General features: G+C 37.2%; 3 protein-coding genes across 7 annotated transcripts in view; 2 read left to right on the forward strand and 1 right to left on the reverse strand.

Annotated features, from left to right (window-relative positions):
• The window catches only part of LOC124219260 (UDP-glucosyltransferase 2-like), a 28066-nt gene extending 15077 nt beyond the window's left edge, over window positions 1-12989 (forward strand). The window contains exons 1-4 of one of the 2 annotated variants that reach the window (XM_046626591.2): window positions 9906-10099; window positions 10297-11111; window positions 11179-11407; window positions 11681-12989. In XM_046626591.2, the coding sequence (XP_046482547.1) occupies window positions 10299-11111; window positions 11179-11407; window positions 11681-12192 (1554 nt within the window). In that variant the 5' untranslated portion in view covers window positions 9906-10099; window positions 10297-10298 and the 3' untranslated portion in view covers window positions 12193-12989. Of the gene's footprint in view, window positions 1-9905; window positions 10100-10296; window positions 11112-11178; window positions 11408-11680 lie in introns of those variants that run through there. The other variant, XM_069136415.1, reaches the window with a different exon arrangement.
• Window positions 1-18135, reverse strand: part of LOC124219254 (retinal guanylyl cyclase 2) — a 138623-nt gene that overhangs the window by 65989 nt on the left and 54499 nt on the right. The gene's annotated exons all lie outside the window — the stretch shown is intronic.
• LOC124219258 (UDP-glucosyltransferase 2-like) lies at window positions 3121-5614 on the forward strand. Of its 4 annotated transcripts, none has more exons than XM_069136411.1 (4): window positions 3121-3290; window positions 3360-4177; window positions 4251-4479; window positions 4994-5614. In XM_069136411.1, exons 2-4 carry the CDS (start codon window positions 3362-3364, stop codon window positions 5503-5505), a joined length of 1557 nt encoding a protein of 518 aa, XP_068992512.1. In that variant the 5' UTR covers window positions 3121-3290; window positions 3360-3361; the 3' UTR covers window positions 5506-5614. The 4 variants fall into 4 exon arrangements, with proteins under 4 accessions (XP_068992512.1, XP_068992513.1, XP_046482542.2 ...); XM_069136412.1 differs by having other exon boundaries at window positions 3121-3284; XM_069136413.1 differs by having other exon boundaries at window positions 3149-3191.

Below are 18135 nucleotides of genomic sequence, written 5' to 3' on the forward strand. Positions count from 1 at the left end.
TCGATCAAAAAAAAAAAAACATTATTATTGACAATAACGTAAGCCCTTTACTCAGTGACATGTTCCGTGTTATCCATCTTATTACGAAAACGATACGACCGATTCTTTTGAAATTTGGAGACAATATTCTTGAACAGAGCGGATCCTCTGGACGACGATTCTACTTTTTCCGTAGAAAATCCGTATGCACTTCTTTAATATAACCTAACCTAACCTAACCTAACCTAATCCAACCTAACTTGACCTAACCTAACCCAACCGAACTCTAGCCGCCCCCCCCCCCCCCGCTCTCTCTATCTCTAATGTGATTTTTCCTACATTTATTTTTCGCCCAAGACTCGCCATGGCATAATGAAATAAATTAATCAATCGATCAATCAGTCTCTCTCTCTAATATCAAGTTGCGTCTGATTATTTATTCGAATACATGGCAGCTGAGTTTTTGTTACTATTAAAGTGTGGCGGAATAAACATTCGACGTCACGACCGAGGCGAGGTAGATAGTTCCATATCTTATGGACATAACTCTAGAGCAGCGGTGGGGGGAAACGGGTGGTAATTTTGAATGACGCATGGAAAGTTTATGCTGTATTTTGATGTTATAAAAGTATGTCGCGGGGCTTATGAAGTTGATAAAGCATCGTTGAGAATCGAAATATCATCCTGTCTCCTTTGACCGGAAAAGGGCCGCGGGGATGAAAAAGTGACCGGAAATTAATCTTTCACTGCGACGGGAGATCATTCCTTCCTATTCTATTTTTTTTTCTTCCCTTGCGATAAATCTTTGGCCTCTTGTTTAATATCATGGAAAAGTAAATCGCTGGGACATTTCTGTAACAGTGAGTAGTTGCTCTTTTTATAAATGCAGTCTGATTGGTTAATACCGATGGAGTGTACGGTGTTGAAAATGATCATCATTCACTATCAGCGCTTCGCTCGGTTCGCAGCACTTCGTCGATTCCGTGTAAAGTTCAGTGAAATTCAGATAAAAGGTCTTTTGTCAACTTCACTTGACATTTGACAAGGGTATTATGTAGACAGAAAGTGACTTGACGGGAATTGTTTCTACGCCATGATAACACAACAACTTACTTCAATTTGTTGAGTGAACGTGACAACATGATTTGAAATTATTTCACAAATTCATTACTTCATCGCCATGTAAACAGCGGTTCAAAATGACTTCAAATGCTTTTGTAGTCACTGCTTGATATGATGTAATATTTCAATTAATTTTACAAAAAAAATTTAGAAACAAGATCATTCTAATGAAGTATGTACACTAGGGTAACTCGAAATAAAACATTTTTTTTCTGCTTCCATCCGCTCAACCTCTGATTTGCCACCCCAAACAAAACCATGCATCGTTTCAGGCCCGGAAAAAAATCCTAAGAGGTCGCAAAATTGAGTTTTCGATTTCCCATTTAAATAACACGTAGAAAACTAGACTTATCAGTAATTGCGTGCATTGCGCAGTAAAGGTAAGAACGTGCACTTACGAATTACCTTTCATGTAGTACGATCTATCCATCGAACGTGAAGTATATTTTGCCACAATTACAAGTCATGCCATCAATCTTCCGGTTATATTGTTTAAAAAGATATTTTTGCGCTTCAGAGGCGGTGCAAGCGTTACGTAAATTTTCTATTCTTCCTTGAATGTTGTTCTTTACTTTTGTGCCTTCGAGCAACATCTCGATACGCTACCGGAAGTCATTTTAAGTGACGATAGCCGGCCATGCACGACCGAAACGTCTTAAATAAATTTCACATTGCTGCAAATGGACCAGAACATTCAAGATTTCTTATTCTTCTGACTCGAATGTTGTGTATGTTAAGTTACTAAAACTAAGTTTCATACACAACATTGTAAGAGAAATAGAAAATCTATGTAACGCTAACATCACACGGTGCATTTCGACAAATTTAAATGATGTTTCATGAAGCGATCCTCACATAATATTGGATCTGATAAAGTACCATTCACCATTCAATATCAAGTGGTAATTGAATATCAACTGCTAATTAAAATTGTTTCTCTTATCTGCATTTACTTAAGAGTATTAATTTTATAAAATTAAATTTCTCGTGTGGCTTATGATGACTTATCACATACAAGCGTTATCAGATGATCGAAAACTGTGCTGAGTGAGGTAAAGTTCGCAGTAGATATTGGAGTCTAAAAGAATGTCGTAGCGATATAGATTCGGAAGTCTGTACAAATAGTCAGCTAAGAGGCTTCCCTAACTTTTTCGAGGAGATAGACTGTCACATTGACTTTTGGGAGTGTCTATTGCCCTTGAGGACATCTCCAGTCCGGTATTCAAACTGGTAAACAAAGCAACCGCAACCCTTATCACACCTAAATAAGCATCCTTCAAATTCCAAAAGTTTTCTTTTGTACAGTGAATTATTGAAGTGGGTATTGAAATATCGGTTCTGAAATTCGTCTTAAACTTCTAAACTGAATCACTTCACGTACAATGTAAAAAGGTTTCACTTCCAGTGACACTCGTTCACCTTGAAACGAAGAAGAGATCGATTCATCAATTAAATTCAGAGCAGAAAACACACGTGTAGATTTTAAAAATAGTACTTCGAGAACCTCCAATCTCCCGTGATTAAAATTAGCATCCGAGTAAAAAATTATGCACTGTGTGAATTGGCATTGACTATCACAGCATGACATACGGAATCTTACGACTGGATCTTATCAGCCTCGTCACTGAACGGAAGAATTATAATCAGTTAAGGATAAGCGAACCACGTGTTTGCAAATCAATAATGACCGTGCGAAGACTTTAACGGTTGGAAAATTTCCACCGTGCAATGAAATGTAAGCCAGATTTCGCTAAAGTGAGAAATCTACAGTTAATATTCTGCGGCTGATGAAAGTGATGACACTACAATGGAAGAAGAGTACCTTCAGAAGAATATGAACAGTCTGAAATCCGGGAGACAGCGTGAATTTGTATGAAGACTTTGGTCTTCCGTTATCGATGATTTCCTTATCACTACACTACACATTGCACTCACAAATTTGCAGTGTCCTTTTTTATTGATTCAAGGTCTTGATAGTAATGACGGTTATAAAAGAGAGACTTTGATAAGGCTGAGAGCCAGTTTGCCAGATAGCTCTGGCCGAAATGGTCTACAGTTTTTTTTCACTTATTCAGACTCTTCTTCACCGAGCACGTGATTTTTTGAGAAGATTATTTACACCGATAAGAACCATTTGTTGATCATCTACGTACATATAAAAAATTAGAAAACTGGAGAAATCAGTCTGAGTACAAACAAATAAATAATTTACTGACACCATCGCTATCACTTCTTATGTCAAACTGATATGTTCACAGCAATGGGACTTCTTGGAATTTTGTTCGTGCTTTTGATGACTGGTTCCTTCACTGACGGTGCGAACATTCTGGCGATATTTCCATATCAGGGAAAAAGCCACAACATAATGTTCGAACCCCTGATGATCGGGTTGGCAAAAGCCGGCCACTCAGTGGATGTTGTGAGTCACTTTCCGTTGGAAAACCCAGTGACAGGGTTTAACCACACAAGCCTGAAAGGGACGCTTCGTTCTTTCGTAAACAAAGTACCCGTGGAAATAACGCTGAAGAAGAAAGGAATCTTTCGCGTAATCCATTTTGGTTCTGCGGAAGAACCCGAAAGTCTCTGCGGCCTAATGAAGCTGCCGCAGCTGCAGGATATTATCAATACTGACAAAAAGTATGACCTAATGATCACCGAGATTATGGGAACGAACTGCTACCTCGCCGTGGCTCATAAGTTAAAGCTTCCGGTCGTCGGCCTTGTCACCAACGTCATGTACTCATGGGCTTATCCGCCGGTCTTCGGCGACACTCATCCGAGCTTCATTCCGTCTCAATTAACGGAGTTCACGAACGAGATGATTTTCGTCGAACGAGTGCAGAATCTTATAATCCACTTATACTCACAGTATCTGTTCTCTTACTATGACCAAACCATGTCTGATCCACTTGCAAGGAAGTACGTCGAGGGTGTTCCGCCCCTGAATGACATCTACAATAACATCAGTCTGATGATATGCAACAGCCATTTTAGTATCCATGGTGCCCGACCAGGGAATCCCGCCGTCGTTGAAGCGGCAGGTATTCATATAAATGAAAGCCAAATACTGTCTGAGGTAAAGTATGACAGGAATGAATTCTCGTTACACTTTGACTCGATGATAATCATGATTTTCCATGGGTTACTAGGAACTGGATTCTTTTCTCAATTCCTCGAAAGATGGGGTCGTTTACTTCAGCATGGGTACAATGCTCAGATCAGACACATTCTCACCCGAGAAGATACATGCGATCTACGAAACTTTCTCTGAACTTTCGAATTACAAGGTACTTTGGAAGGGTAACTTGGATAGCTTACCAGAGCCATTGCCGTACAACGTTAAGGTAGTTTCGTGGGCACCGCAGTACGCTGTTCTCAGTAAGTGTATTCGTTTGGGCTTTTTCGTTTATACAAAAATTACTACTACTTCAGTACTCTCATGAGTTCTTTTGCACGTCAACATGCTGTTTTGGAGCGTCATTTGCCTGCATGGGTAATGTAAGAACGAGGACGATTGGATGGACCCTAGTAAAATTCACTTTATTTCAGAGAGACTAACTATAAAGGACCGCTGTGGTGAAGATTATAATCCAAGTAACTTTACGGAACCCGACGATAAAAAAATTAACTCCTGTGTATAAGTAGAAAAGATAATTATTTTATTATCCGGTTCCGTAGAGTTATGTGGATTATAATTGTCACGCTAAAGTTAGGTCTTTGATAATCAACCTCTCGGAAGTTAACTGAATTTTATTAGGGGTCATCGAATTGGATGATATGGATCTGTCAAAAAGATGGACTCATTGAACACCGCGATCTATAGTTTAAACCCTAGCTGTGAATGTCATGTTTCGAGATGGATACGTGCCTATAATTCCAGATTTTTTTGTAGGGCATCCAAAAGTCAAAGCGTTCGTGACGCATGGAGGTTTGATGGGAACTCAGGAGGCGATACACGCCGGAGTTCCAATGATTGGGATCCCGTTCTTTTCAGATCAGAAATTTAATGTAAAGGGATACGCGCACAGGGGTTTCGCGATTTATCTTGACTACCTGAAAATCAGCAAGGAGAGTTTTTCGAAGGCGCTTGCCGAAGTACTAACGAACCCCAAGTACCAATCGAACGCTGCACGATTTTCAAGACTGTTCAAAGATCGGCCACTTTCGCCATTGGACGAAGCCATCTTCTGGATCGAATACGTAATTCGGAATGGAGGTGAATCGCTCAAATCTTCAGGCCGTCATCTCTATTGGTTCCAGTACTACTTAATAGACGTTATTTTATTCCTACTCGCTGTAACCTCGCTCATCATCGCAGTCCTGTTCACCTTTGTCAGAAGAACTTTACGGATCATTACTGGTACACAGATATTTTCCAATCCAATGAAACAAAAGACTTCATAATAGACATATACATTATATATCATGTACTCACAAACAATTTTGTAAATATACTAAGTGTCGATATATTTTTTAAGTAACAGAATAAAAGACTTCTAATTTTTAACCTAAAGGTTCATGAATAGTCTATTGAGCCCTTGCAAATGGATAATCCATTTTCTGGATGACGGGATAGCCATTTTATTATATGAGCCCTGGTTGCCATCGAACCTTCGTTGAAGTCGACGCCAGCGTATTTCTGAAGCCCTTCCAACATCCACCATCTTCCGCTCGCCCTCGTTTTTATCCTGATTGGAACCTGTACCTTCTGAGTTATGTTTATACTTGAACTGGAGATGTAGGTATCCGTTTTATTCGGGTTATCGACTCATTCTGGTGAATTTCCGATCATTTATATCTTTCGTTGAGAGGAGGAGGAGAAAAGGTAAAATGCATTGATAAGTGTGATAAGAGATGCCTTTGCACACTGATTAATGAGCTCACAAACTTACGATTCATCGGTAAACTTGTGTTGCTCTATGCTGCACTGGCCCAGTTTCAGAATATGTTATTATTACAAGCACACATTTAACAAGAAAACATAAAAACTCACAGGAAATCGCATGAATTGAAACAAATCTGATAGTTCAAATGGGTAGGGAACATAAGGCCGGAATTATATATAAATGCTTGTAAGTAATTCAAGGGATTAATAATAATTTGATTAGAACGAATAGTTATCCAGTGCTGATTTTCCGAGGCCAAATCCTGATAAAGTGATCAATGTGTCACGTGGTGTTTAATGTTAATGTATCAGCTTTGGAAACTTTTGACGATAGCATCAGATACACCATGTTTGTTTTTGTAATCTCAATTCGATACTAAAAAACTGTACTTTCCACTGCACACTATAAGTTATAGTCTAGGAGCTAGCAACGTTTTCGAGAGAGAATTTCGGGTCAGCTGATTTTTTCATAAGCCGTTCCTTTGGCTCTGTCGATCAGCGCCCGAACCATCTGGCCGCCGGTAGCGGTTGCGTTTACCTGTGCGCATCCTACCTGTACAGGTGATAATATCAATTTTTAAAATTATTTTATAAAGCTAAATTTTTTTTTTTATGAATTTTGATAGGTTTAACAAACATACTTATCATATTGCCAGACATTTTTATCAGTGTTAATAACGCGCCATACGCTATTGTTTATTGAAAAAAAAAAAAAAAATTCAAAGTATTTCAGTATGCCTGTGATTTTGATATGTTGCTCTATTACTATCAAAAATCTTAAAATTAATTTGCCAGACAATAATTCCATTGTTTAATAATAAGCCAGACTGATAAAACTCTGAAAAGTATTCCTGTATCATCCTACTAGCCAGAGAGAGACAGTTGCGCAATAGATGGTTAAGAAAGAGACGAGAAACTATTAAATTAGTACGAGTTCACGACAATAACATTTAAGCATTAACAAAGAACGAATAAAATTAGAATTCCAGTACATTACAGAAGAGGGAATAAAAAAATTTTATTTTTGAAAGTTCAAGCTTTTCATTTTTTATTTACATTTTTCTGATTACCACACGCAAGTTACAAATAATTATGGTTTTTCTCAATCAATAATAGTGTCGCGAAAAAATGATGCATCCTCATAATCGTCATCATTGTCGTCGCTTTCATTATCATAGTCGTTTATATCATCATCTTTGGCGGTGTCGCCTTCTAATAATTTATCATCTGTAAAAACAAAAATAACATTAGTGTAATTCTTTTCATTATTTAATTATTTTACTTCGTACTTACTTTGAATAATAATATCTGCAACTGATGATGGTAATTGTTCTCCCACAAACCAGATAAAATCATACTTGTTGTCGCTGATGGTCCAACCAGAAGCAAGTGGTGATAAAGATGTTGGATGTTTTAAGTGAGCATTTCTCCACAGTTTTGTGACATAGCGAACTCTTAATAAATGTTGTTGCAATTCCGCTTTACAGGGTGGTAAACTTGATGGATCGAAGTTTCGAAATTTTTTTTCAAAATTATCATCCGGCTTATTTGATTGATAAGTACTTGAGAAGAGATGAAATCTGACATCATTTACATTGGAAGAATTGCGGACCCCATACATTTGACAAATAAATTTCTCTAGAGTTACAAATGTGCTTTCTAGTAATTCTTCATCATCTGTAGTAATGTTTTGAAAAGCTGCCTGATATTCTTTAGATTTTTTGAGCAGTTTAAAAGGCCTAATTTTACCTTTTCGAAAGAAAGCCGGTGTGTAATCACATCCTGTGATTGCGTGGAAACACGGTAGAGCTTCAGACAATGAATTACCTAGGATTTGATATAATTCATTAACGTTTATGTATCGCTGATGATTACCTACACCCATGTTTATCCAAACTTTCAGGGATGCGCTTAAATGATCCATATTGCCAAGAAGTATAATTAAAATATCTGAGTCAGAACAGCGTATAAGAACATTTGCGTCGAAATTTATTTGACAAATATTATATATTATCCGAGAATCAGCTTCCTCATGCTCTTCACATGACAATGAATCTTCAATTGTTCTGAAGACTTTGTTCTGCTCTACTCTATAAGAATAACATTTGTTGTAACTTAAGTAAATATTTTTATTACCAATAAAAGGTATCATCTCATCATTAGCCCAATGATCAATGAAGAAGTTAACTACAGCTTCTTTAAATTGTACATTTTTAAGTTCTGCTGAAAAATTATGGGGACGACTTTGATTTGGTCCGATTGATACTGGGCTGTCAGATTCATCTCGGCGTGAACGCTCACAATCTTTTATGGAAGGTGAAAAATATTGGTCAAACACAATATCAATACGAGTAGATTTAAATGGCGTCATCATCTTGAGGAATTTATTTGTCAAATGTATGGGGTCCGCAATTCTTCCAATGTAAATGATGTCAGATTTCATCTCTTCTCAAGTACTTATCAATCAAATAAGCCGGATGATAATTTTGAAAAAAAATTTCGAAACTTCGATCCATCAAGTTTACCACCCTGTAAAGCGGAATTGCAACAACATTTATTAAGAGTTCGCTATGTCACAAAACTGTGGAGAAATGCTCACTTAAAACATCCAACATCTTTATCACCACTTGCTTCTGGTTGGACCATCAGCGACAACAAGTATGATTTTATCTGGTTTGTGGGAGAACAATTACCATCATCAGTTGCAGATATTATTATTCAAAGTAAGTACGAAGTAAAATAATTAAATAATGAAAAGAATTACACTAATGTTATTTTTGTTTTTACAGATGATAAATTATTAGAAGGCGACACCGCCAAAGATGATGATATAAACGACTATGATAATGAAAGCGACGACAATGATGACGATTATGAGGATGCATCATTTTTTCGCGACACTATTATTGATTGAGAAAAACCATAATTATTTGTAACTTGCGTGTGGTAATCAGAAAAATGTAAATAAAAAATGAAAAGCTTGAACTTTCAAAAATAAAATTTTTTTATTCCCTCTTCTGTAATGTACTGGAATTCTAATTTTATTCGTTCTTTGTTAATGCTTAAATGTTATTGTCGTGAACTCGTACTAATTTAATAGTTTCTCGTCTCTTTCTTAACCATCTATTGCGCAACTGTCTCTCTCTGGCTAGTAGGATGATACAGGAATACTTTTCAGAGTTTTATCAGTCTGGCTTATTATTAAACAATGGAATTATTGTCTGGCAAATTAATTTTAAGATTTTTGATAGTAATAGAGCAACATATCAAAATCACAGGCATACTGAAATACTTTGAATTTTTTTTTTTTTTTTCAATAAACAATAGCGTATGGCGCGTTATTAACACTGATAAAAATGTCTGGCAATATGATAAGTATGTTTGTTAAACCTATCAAAATTCATAAAAAAAAAAATTTAGCTTTATAAAATAATTTTAAAAATTGATATTATCACCTGTACAGGTAGGATGCGCACAGGTAAACGCAACCGCTACCGGCGGCCAGATGGTTCGGGCGCTGATCGACAGAGCCAAAGGAACGGCTTATAAAAAAATCAGCTGACCTGAAATTCTTGTTTTCCCGACGTTGCTAGCTCCCGTACTATTACCATCACGATGAATCCTCCAATTGCCTGGAACTTGAGGTCCTTCGATATTTCTACCAAAAACTGTTAGAAGAGCCTATCTAGGACCGGTCACATGGCTAGAATATTCGAATGTATCGCTTGCAATATTGCTTCGATGTAATCTGATTTCTTGATTATTTATCACGTGCCGGATGTCGGGTAAGCTCTCGTGAGATTACAATTATTCTACATGCCTGATGATAAGTCAACCGGTGTTTGAAGTACACAGATACCTCACGCTTACCATTATACGTCACTGGAGTTGTAATATAAGGAGCACAGTATCCGTACTTAGTTCAGTCCTTACGTTAAGGCGAAGAAGACGTTTGCTTTCTTATCAGTCTGGCAAGATGGAAGTATTTATTAGTTAGCACGGATGACAAGCCGTTGAATAACGTAGTAGAGAACTAGTCATTTGGCAAAATTCGGCTCATACTCCTAAACGTGTTGCATTCTTTCTACGTGAATTGTTGATACAATACTATTGGTAGGTAATCGAAAATGATCGAATAATGGCAATAGATCACTATACCTGCTTGAATTATAAAATGTGCAGACTAATGACTTACCACTATACGTGAACTCTTCTATGGAATTTGGCTTTTCATATTTTCTCGTAAATACAACTATACTATCATGAAAGTTGATGTCTTTGAAAATAATTCGATTCTAATACTGTTATAGCAATGGACTTTCGTACCATATTCCTGTTTCTGGTCGCCGGGTACGTTGCAGATTGTTCACGAATCCTTGCAATATTTCCGTACCAGGGTCGAAGTCACAACATAATGTTCGAGCCTTTGATGATCGGTTTGGCACGTGCAGGCCACACAGTTGACGTAGTCAGTCATTTTCCACTAGAAAAGCAGGTGGCAGGCTTTAACCACATTAGTCTGAAAGGCACACTGCACTTCTACGTCAATAATGTAACCGCATCACTTGCACGAAAAGAGAATGGAGTGTACCAAACATTGAAATTTCTTTCTCACCAAGAACCCGAAAGCCTCTGCAGCCTGATGCGATTACCGCAAGTCCAAAATGTCATCAATTCGGACACCAAGTATGACATCTTCATCACCGAGATACTGGGGTCAAACTGTTACCTTGCTGTGGCTCACAAAATGAAGATTCCATTCGTTGGAATCGTTACCAATGTCATGTACTCCTGGGCTATTGATCCTGTGTTCGGCGACGCGAATCCAAGTTTCATTCCGTCACAGTTGTCGACTTTTACAAACAAGATGAGTTTCTTTGAACGCGTGGAGAATCTCATGATTCATGTGTATTCAAAGTTTCTCTTCTCATATTTCGACAAAACAGTATCTGATCCACTCACTAAAACATACTTCGAGGATGTTCCACCACTGAATGACATCTACAATAACATGAGTCTGGTATTAGCCAATAGTCATTTTAGTATCCACGGTGTCCGTCCAGGGAACTCAGCCATCGTTGAAGTAGCAGGTCTGCACATCGACGAAACCCAAGTGCTTTCAGAGGTAAAGTATTAACGAAAATGTGTATGGGTGCATTGGTATCAAAAGCAACGACCTTCATTGCTTTTAGGAATTGGAGACGTATTTGAATTCCTCTAAGGATGGCGTGGTGTACTTCAGTATGGGTACGATGTTGAGGTCTGACACATTCCCGGTGGAACGGATATTAGCAATGTATGAAAGTTTTTCGGAACTGAAAAATTACAAAGTCTTATGGAAGGGAAACTTGGAGGATATGCCAAAACCGTTACCGTCAAACGTCAAGATAGTTCCATGGGCACCACAGTACGCAGTACTCCGTAAGTTTTCTTTACCAACAGTACAATTACAAACTACTGTGGTCCCGATGCCTGACAATGCTGCTTCGCTTTCTTGACGTTTCCAAAATTCTGTTAAAAGCTTTTTGTGGTACTTACATTTCATTCATTACTTCTAATGGACTACAAAAGCAATGACTCGGAACACCATGTGTCATGATCTACATTGTTATGTCTTATTACACGCGATTTAAGATGTGCAAGTAGTAAAATCGATGCGAGTACTTACAAATCATTTTCAATCAATTTCCTTAGGTCACCCGAAAGTAAAAGCATTCGTGACGCATGGGGGTTTGATGGGGACCCAGGAAGCGATACACGTCGGAGTTCCTATGATTGGGATCCCGTTCTTCTCTGACCAGACGTTTAACATAATGGGATACGTGCAGAGAGGCTTCGCCGTTCACCTCGACTACGACGATATAAGCAAAGCGAGCTTTTCCAAGGCCTTAACGGAGGTACTGTCCGACCCGAAGTATCAATCTAACGCAGCACGTTACTCAAGACTGTTCAGGGATCGTCCTCTATCGCCGATGGATGAGGCCATTTTCTGGATCGAATACGTAATTCGTAATGGAGGCGAGCCACTCAGGTCCTCGGGTCGTCATCTTAACTGGTTTCAGTATTACTTGATAGATGTAGGTCTATTTTTATTTTTTATAACAGTCCTCGTCATTACTGTCGCATTCACCTTCGTAAAAAAAGTACTCCATTTTATTGCACGCAAACTGAGTTATGAGCATCCGATTAAAGATAAATCTTCCTAGACGCGTGTGTAAAATAGATATATTTATACTGTGAATATTAAGAGTAAGTTCATCTTCCAAAGTAGCAAGTACCCAGTGAACACATGACCTCCATATGACGTCATAGATAGGTCACATAGAGATCATCGACTTTTTACATAGATATGACATAAAAATGACTTTATTGATGACTCTGATATGATGTCATGTAGTATGACATCATTATGACATAGTGCTGACATAAAATTTGACTTTTATATGACGTCATGATTGTGACTTAAATATTACGTAAATATTATGTCTTATCCCTATCATATGTGTGACGTCACATCAAAGTCATAAATTTATATATTATTTACGTAAGAAATAAATCATACAATTACATAAATTACAAGTCATATTCTGACGTCAAAAGGATATCATAATACCGTCATATTCTTACGTAAGAAACAACTCATACTTTTACGTAAAATTGATGTACGATGAACGTCATACTTAAGCATCAGCTTCCGGTCATTCTTTTACATACGAGTGACATAATACTAATGTCACGACGGTATAAAAAAAAACGATCAACGATACTTTTCTATTTATGTTCTATGTTGTATCATGTATTGATTTAATAATACATAAGTGGAATTTCATATGACATTTCTTAATTTTTACTTTTATATTTAGTGTCCAAATTTAACTTACCGCAAATTCTCTTTAAATGCAAACATTAAATATATTTTTAACATTGAAAATCTTAGGATATTGTCATAAATAAAATATATAAACTAATTTCAAAATTAATTATTATATTGTAATAGAGGTACAGTAACAAAATAATCACTATTTATAAATGAAAAATATAAACATTTTGACTTTACAAGTTCTGTTGTAACAGTTATATTATTATAAGCATTCTTAAATACTTTTTATCACTATGACATCAGACTTATGTCATCGAGACGTCAGGTAAGTTATAATCATGTCAGCCAGACGTCACAATTTTGTAAGCAACTTTACATCACTATTTTACCTCAAATTTAAGTCATCTTGACGTCAGCTAAATAACAAGTACGTCAGCTGGACGTCATATTTTTGTAAGCTTCCGGTACCGACTTTACTTCTCTATGACATCAGAGTTATGTCATTTTGACGTCAGTTAAGTCATAATGATGTCAATTAGAGGTCATATTTACGTCATTTATCTTACGTAAGAATCTTACGTCAGGAAGTGGGAAATTATGAGTCATATGTGACTCATATATGACTCACATCTTACGTAAATCATGACGTGACATGACGTCATTCTGACATCAGTTTGACATAATTGTGTTCACTGGGTAAGTATTCTAGAGTCTCGTTCGCGCGAGCTCAAGCTTTCGGGTGAGTGGATGTAGGTTATGTCACATCGAACTTGAATAACCACCCATCTGTAAGGTTTGGGTCAGCGTATTTCTAAACCTCCTTCAACGTCTACTATAATAGGTCCGTGGCCGTGCGAATGAATTACATTTTTCAACAACATCACCATCCACACAAAGTTCAATTTCAATATTGAATTCGCAGTTTGAAAATCATGAAATTTCAATTAGATCGATACTATTAAGAGTCCAATCATTAGTAATAAGGTACATTACATCGTTCCAAGAGATACCGACAAAGCGTGGAATTGTACGCGCTGATATAAGAGATTCACGATCTGTTGTCATTTGATGTAAGCGTAACCGTTATTTAGTCCATGAATTCGTCAAATATCAGTCATTATTCTGTGCTTGTTATTTATGATGATTTACGAAGGTATTACTACCGAGATTGGGATAAATATTGAACGAAAGTCCTTAATTGATATGAGCTTGACAATATTGAGGATTCCACAATAGATTAAGTATACTTATATTGACATATATCCGACGAGATACGACCAATATACAATCAGACACAGAGGGCAACCTCAACTTTGAATAAGGGACAGTTTTTGCAATGAATTCACCTAATTAACTCTCTAAATTTGTAAAAAAAAAAAATGTACAATATAAATCCCCTTTTCCAGATCGAATAAATGTTGAATTAATTCTTATGCATTCATACTCTTGAAGACAAAAATATAATTCTCATGTTTTCCAGACAAGAATAAATGAATATTGATGAAAAAATACAGCTTTCTCGATCTAATGACTTTTTCCCGTAACCCCTATTTTCTATAACATGCATACATTTACTGCGAAAATAGTAACAAGTCTGATTATTCAAACGTTTGAACTCCAAGATTTGAAATAATTTCCAAAAAGTTTGTCCTATTTGTTATGGAAACTGGCAGAGATTCAGGAAATCGGTAAGAACAGTGGAAAGTAAAATTTGCCTTCGATAAAAAATACTTTTCATAAGCAACTGATCATCGAGTATAGTAACAGAAAAGAGCTATTGCAAGTTGTTCTGATATAAAACATATCCACAGAGCCAATGTAGCTAGCTAGGAACATTCGAACTTTAGACCCATGTTGTTTCAATTTTTGGTAAAAAGCGGCACAGCTAATACGGAGGCTTTCCGTGTCCTTATGCATTCTAACGATTCTGTATTTTAGGAATTTATATCTTCAAACTGTCATAGAAAATTTTATACTGGGATCCTGCGATATTAAGCAGCCATAATAGTACTTCTTAACCCCAACGCCAAATTCTGACAAACTTCATTCTTGCGGTGAACGTTTATGAGTGGATTGTATAAAAAGCTCGACCGAAAATTTGAAAAATTGCAAAACGAATTTATTAGCACTCTTACCCAGTGAAGAATTAAGGCATCAACCCTGTGTACGTTGTGTTGGTGAACAGAAATACACCCATGACTATTGCGTGGCAGTAACATGTTGTACGGACAGAGATATTGTAGATAGAGCAGGTGAGGCATGTGCGCCTCTGTAAGTGTAAATACCTTACGAAAAGAAAGAGAGAGAAGATCGCGTAGTGCTCGTTATCTCCGTCTTCCTGTAGCGTCTTCAAACGCATGCGCAATGAAGATTCTTTCTAAATTGGAGATGGGCTGCTTTTGTCATGCAACACAAGTTGCCATTTTGTTAATTTTTCCTAGTCAATCACGGATTTCAATAACTTGAATAATATTTTATTCTTTTGATAAGATGTATAACGTATATATAAATATAGGTATGATAACCTCGATGTGTACACAACTGTTCTTCTAACCTCGAGGTGATTGGGCATGTGCAAGTGGTTAGAGAGAGATAGAAAGCATTGCACAATCTTCTTTCTTTTTTTTTTTATCTGTAATATCTCCATGGGTAGCAAGACCGAGAATTTTTCCACTTAGCTAGATACGATAAGTTAAAACACCTGTCATTCCGCGACTGAGACACAGAACGGTTTTTCGCACAGGAATTCGACGTATGATGCGTAATAGTATCGTGGTAGCCGGAGAAACGAGTTGAAGTGGGAAAAATGTTTGTTTTCGTAAATTATAACCAGTCAAATCGAGTCTAAATATGGCCGCCCGGGTATAGGACTCACATGCTCTCCAAGCGACGTCATAATAAACAATATTCTATTCTATTCTATTCTATTCTTTATTCATTGCTCAAGGATCCTTTGAATACTACCAGTCCAAGGTCAAAGCTAAAACGTAATTTTCGAGCCTCTGATTATAGATCTGGTAAATGCTGGCCATTCTGTTGACATGACCAGTCGGTTTAATCTAGAGAAATCAGCGCCAAGATATAATCACATGAGTCTGTAGATACTATCTATTTTACAATTAGTGAATAATGTAAGAGCGACTGATGATGTAATCCAACACACAGTCTATGCGATTGCTGCAGCTACAGAACGTCATCAATTCAGACACCATGGTTACAGAGATCATTGGAACAAACTGCTACTATGCGGAGGCTGACAAAATGTAAATTACATTTAAAGGAATCGCCACCAATGCCGTGTACTCGTGGACCGGTGATCCGGTTATCGATGACGCAAATCCAAGTTTCGATCCGACGGAGTTGTCGGATCACTACGAACAAGATCAGCTTCTTCGAACAAATAGAGATTCTCGTGACTCACACGTAGCAAAAGTTTCTATTCTCTTATTAAGACAGAATTGTGTCTGACCCATTGGTTGCATAAAACTTTGACGACATTCCGCTGCTGAATGAAATAAATCTCCAATAACATGAGTCTGGTAATAGCAAACAGCCATTTCAGCATGCACGGAGTCCGGTCAGGGACTTTAGCCATCATTGAGGTAACAGGTCTGCACATCGATCAAATCCAAGTACTTTCAGAGGTAAAGCGTCGAATGAATTGTGCATTTAAATTTTGGTGACAAAACAAACGTTTTTCATCCCTTTCAAGAATTAGAGATATATTTAAATTCCGCCAAGGACGGAGTTGTCTACTTCAGTATGTCATCAGTAGTGACTAGTGAACGAGTTCTCAGTGGAGAAGATATTAGCAATTTACGAAAGTTTTTCAAAACTTTCAAATTACAAAGTACGGTAGAAGGGGAACCTGGAGGATATACTAAAGGCATCACCATCTAACATCAAAATAGTTTCACGGGTGCGGCAGGGCGCAGTTCTCAGTGACTTTTCCACGAAAAGTTATAGAAACACAAGTCCTTACAGGTAGGCTCTTACGAAAAAAAAACAACCTCAAAACCGCCAACTTCGAGGTGAATACATACGCTCAACTTTCTTTCTTATGAAAACTCATCATTATCTTTAAGCTGGCGGCACGAATTCACCTTCAAGTTGAAGATTTTTTTTCTGTAGATCATACTCTGGATCAATCCAAAAATTTATGGAGAAATTCTGTTTCCACCAGATTTCATTACGTACTTTTCAGACAGGGTTATGCACTTAGAATTAGGCTAGAACATCGTGTTTTATCCTGAATCCTGATTTCTTATTGCACGTGATTCAAAAGGTACAAGTTTTAAAATCTTTGTTAGTGTTCTGAGTCGACTTGAGGCCTTTTACCGAAACTGTAATAAATTAATCTAGTCGTCATCAGCATCTCTTTTTCTATCCTGTTACATATTCTTAATCTCATCTTTACGACTACTCCACAAGTAGCCCTTTCCCGTTTCTTTGTCCGATTTTTAGATGCTTGAAATATGTTGGGCTCCAATATTTAAAAAAATCATGCATCGCTAATCTAGATTCTGCTAGTCCGCACTTTTACGGAGCTTCGTTTTTACGGCTTACGCCAAGGTTCTAGTTTGGGTTGATTTTAAGCATGACGGAAAAAAAATTATCGAAGGTCATGAAACACAGGAAAGTCCCTAATGCGGACGGTTGAGTTAATATTATCAGTAAAATAACAAATTATTGTAATCACCTGATAAATTATTGGGTTTCCTTCGCAGCGCATATCTACAGAAAGATAATATCCAGCATTATAAGATCACACTTCGGAGTAATTACACGACTGGATACGTAAGTTGCCATTACGATTATCAAAATAAGTCAAGGAAGTGACAAATTTCCAGCTAGTTCGATGTCTAGCTCTGGTCAAAACGTACCATTGGTGATCAGTCTACATCACTCTATCCCAGAAAGAGATTAGTAATCATCGTAAGTTTAATGAAATAACAAACAATTCAAATGCAGAGTTTTCAGTTCAAGTTGCGAACTAAAGGGATTGTCAATTCCGATAATCGTGAATCTACTGTCTCGTATGAATATAAGATGAGAAGCGTTACGTTATATACTTACAATTAGATGGGCAGCTGAGCAACCCTTTCGTAAATACGGTGAATCAGCATATCTTTCAACTCTTTTACTGATTCCGTGCTCATGACATTCATCGTTTTATCAAACGAAGTACCTCAAATTGGGACTGACACGCCAATGTTACGAGGTAGAACGCGTAGACTTCGAGGAGCGGCAATCGAAACCTTCTGTACACCCAGCCAAGGTATTATCTGGCTATTTTAGGGTTCATACACGTCGATTATACACTAACGTG

The sequence above is a fragment of the Neodiprion pinetum genome, chromosome 5, assembly GCF_021155775.2.
Source record: "Neodiprion pinetum isolate iyNeoPine1 chromosome 5, iyNeoPine1.2, whole genome shotgun sequence".
Lineage (NCBI taxonomy): Eukaryota > Metazoa > Arthropoda > Insecta > Hymenoptera > Diprionidae > Neodiprion > Neodiprion pinetum.